Source organism: Ictalurus furcatus, chromosome 3 (genome assembly GCF_023375685.1).
Source record: "Ictalurus furcatus strain D&B chromosome 3, Billie_1.0, whole genome shotgun sequence".
Classification (NCBI taxonomy): Eukaryota; Metazoa; Chordata; class Actinopteri; order Siluriformes; family Ictaluridae; genus Ictalurus; species Ictalurus furcatus.
In genome coordinates, this window is record NC_071257.1 from 4,889,597 (window position 1) to 4,892,349 (window position 2,753).

Below are 2,753 nucleotides of genomic sequence, written 5' to 3' on the forward strand. Positions count from 1 at the left end.
ATCTCACCCTGACAAGTAGAACATAAGGCCAGACATTCATGAAATGCCACTATTTCGTTCAATCATTCATCTTCAGTAACCTACTGCCATTATTCTGATAGGCAAGAGGAAACTGGAGAACCTGGAGCTTTTCTTTGTTTTTAGTAACAAATCATTAAACAGAGAAACCAATTTCCACACACTTTAAATGAATCTAAATCTAATTAGCTGAATCATCTTTACGTTTCTCTTTGCTTTCTTGTCCATTAGTTACAAGAGGAAGCAACGGTCTATGATAAATAATTCAAAAAAATTACATTTAAAGTAATTAGTAACTAATTAAATGTATTGTATAACTAGCATCCATTTGCATTACTGCTCTTACCCATGACCTTGGCTGGATATGGAGAAGCACACTGGTTAAGCAACAGGTTTGCTGAAGAATTAGGTGTATGCCTTTTATAGTTTGTGAAATGTAATACGAGGATTCTGTAATATATCATATAGCCTACGTGCAGAATTTATCCCTTAGGTGTGCTGCCAAAATAATTACCATTTATCTTATCCAAACAGAGCCTGCTAATCATTTTGACCTAAATGCTAAATCCTGATGCAAACACACACACACACACCCATTTCACTTTGTTTTCCAGACATGCTCCTCCTATTACTATCAGTATTATATAAATATTCTCATATTCAAGAGAACTGCACTTTCATACCAGAAGGTTAAGCTCAACGCTTTGTAATCATGTTTGTGAAGGTTGCAGCACTCTTGGCAGTCTTCTTGGCCGTGGCGAGCGCTCAGATTTTGGGAGCTCCGGCGGATGCAGACATAAAAAACCCAGAAGTTAAGGCTGCCCTGCGGTTTGCAGTCGCACAGTACAATAACCAGAGTAACAGTATATACATCTGTAAAGTTGTTAAGGTGATCAAGGCCCAGGTGCAGGTAAGATATTTTACTGGTATATTTTAACTTTACAAAGAGCTTCCATTTACATAATTATTAATGCAGCTAATTAATGCCATGCCTACACCCAGCTTAAATCTAGACTTAACCTATAACCAAATGGAAACCTTTTTAGGTGTTTTTTGTTGTTGTTGTTGTTGCTCTTTTAGGTGATTTTATTTTTAATAAAAGCTGACGTTTTTGTTTAAAAAAACGTTTTCCTAATGGGGATCAGCCAAATGTCCCCAAACGGTCGAAACTGTCAGATATTCCTACAGTATATGCGGATATTTAGTCCCTACGAAGACATAAAAACATGGCCACACACATATACGCACAGACAAAACGCATACACACCTACTTATTCACTCTGCTATACCTTTGGTGCATGTTGGGTGTGTGACAATACAGACAGCAAAGGATTTCAGGCTAAATACAGGTTTGCGTGTGTCAGACGTCAGTTTTTGCCATGGCAAGTGTACTTTAGGACAAAAAATACCTAACTGCACATTCTTATGGCATTTGGCATCTGGACCAAATCTGGGCCTAAAATACTACAAATACGACCAGCCATGCACTTCTGCCTTTTTATTTTGGACCAACAGTGGTCCAATTATTGTTCACAATGTTGAGGTTGTATACTGACAGCAAGTAGCGTTGCTGTCTGTGGTTCAAGCCTGAGCTCAAGTCACTGTCTGTATGGAGTTTTACATGTTCACCCTCTGTCCATGTGGGTTTCCTTCATACAATCTGTTTACCTTCTACCTCCCAAATACATACATACATACTAGTATGTGCTTTGGCTGTTCTAAAATCGCACCCCCCCCCCCCCCCCAAGTGTGGATGATTAAAAATGGGCATGATGCCTTGTGATATATTGGTGTTCTGTCCATTGTGTATTCTAGCTTTGCGTAGTCCCAGGATAGGCTCCGAGACCACCACAACCCTGACAAGGATAAAGTTCTAACTGAAGATAAATGATTGAATGTGTTATTTGGCCTTGGCCTATATGAGCAAAAGTCTGAATGATATGTGATTTAAAGTTAGTGATGATTGAATTTCCTTTCGGTTAGGTTGTTTCTGGTTTTAAGTACTACTTCACCGTCGTGATGGCCCAGACTTCCTGCAAAAAAGAGGAAGCTAAAATTAAGTGTGCCGTCAATTCGGACCCAGCGATTGCACAGGTTAGTTATACAAAGCTCTCTGATTCATGTCTATATTTACTACTGTTTATAGAGAATTGTTTGCCTATGCATGCTAACTCTTCTGCCTCTTTGTCCCTTCCCTCAAGCCCCATGAATGCAACCTGGTAGTGTGGAGTCAGCCTTGGTTGCACAGAATGGTTTTAACTGAGAATACCTGCTAAGAGAGATTTGACACACTGTCCTGCAACCCAGAATCTTTCAAGAGATACATTTAAAAATGTGCCTTATTCATCAGACTGTATTTGGAGATGTTATTAAAACGTTGTTCAAAGTATGCATTGTGGATTTATTTACTGAGTTCGTATCCATACCCATTTTTTATACTGTAGACAAACTCTTCAGCCTAATACAAGAGTTCTAACAGTACAGAACACAGCAAGTTCATGCACACGTCACCTGCTACACGTCTCTGTCCAAAGTGACTTAAAGGTACACAGAATTACAATTCAGTCATTTACCTGTAAAAAGACCTGACAGTAATACACACAGACTGTTTGCACCAGTTTAGCAAGCGTTACAAGACGGTTGTAAGTAGATCAGAAAGAATCATAACTAAAGAAGATGCCTGGGGTAAGTGCTACCAGACAAGATTGCTACAAACACTCATCACAGTGTGTCTT

The 2,753-nt window shown here is 39.1% G+C and overlaps 1 protein-coding gene across 1 annotated transcript; it reads left to right on the top strand.

Moving 5' to 3' along the window:
* The first annotated feature begins 293 nt into the window (after window positions 1-293).
* On the top strand, window positions 294-2,407 carry LOC128605231 (cystatin). Its single transcript, XM_053620458.1, has 3 exons — window positions 294-928; window positions 2,002-2,112; window positions 2,220-2,407. The coding sequence occupies exons 1-3, from the start codon at window positions 731-733 to the stop codon at window positions 2,292-2,294; spliced, it is 384 nt and encodes a 127-aa protein (XP_053476433.1). The 5' UTR covers window positions 294-730; the 3' UTR covers window positions 2,295-2,407.
* Window positions 2,408-2,753: the final 346 nt, after the last annotated feature.

Coding starts and splice junctions, on each gene's coding strand:
- LOC128605231 (XM_053620458.1), top strand. CDS start 731: ATGTTTGTGAAGGTTGCAGCACTCTTGGCAGTCTTCTTGGCCGTGGCG. Junction 929..2,001: donor TGATCAAGGCCCAGGTGCAG/GTAAGATATTTT, acceptor CCTTTCGGTTAG/GTTGTTTCTGGTTTTAAGTA. Junction 2,113..2,219: donor CGGACCCAGCGATTGCACAG/GTTAGTTATACA, acceptor CCTTCCCTCAAG/CCCCATGAATGCAACCTGGT.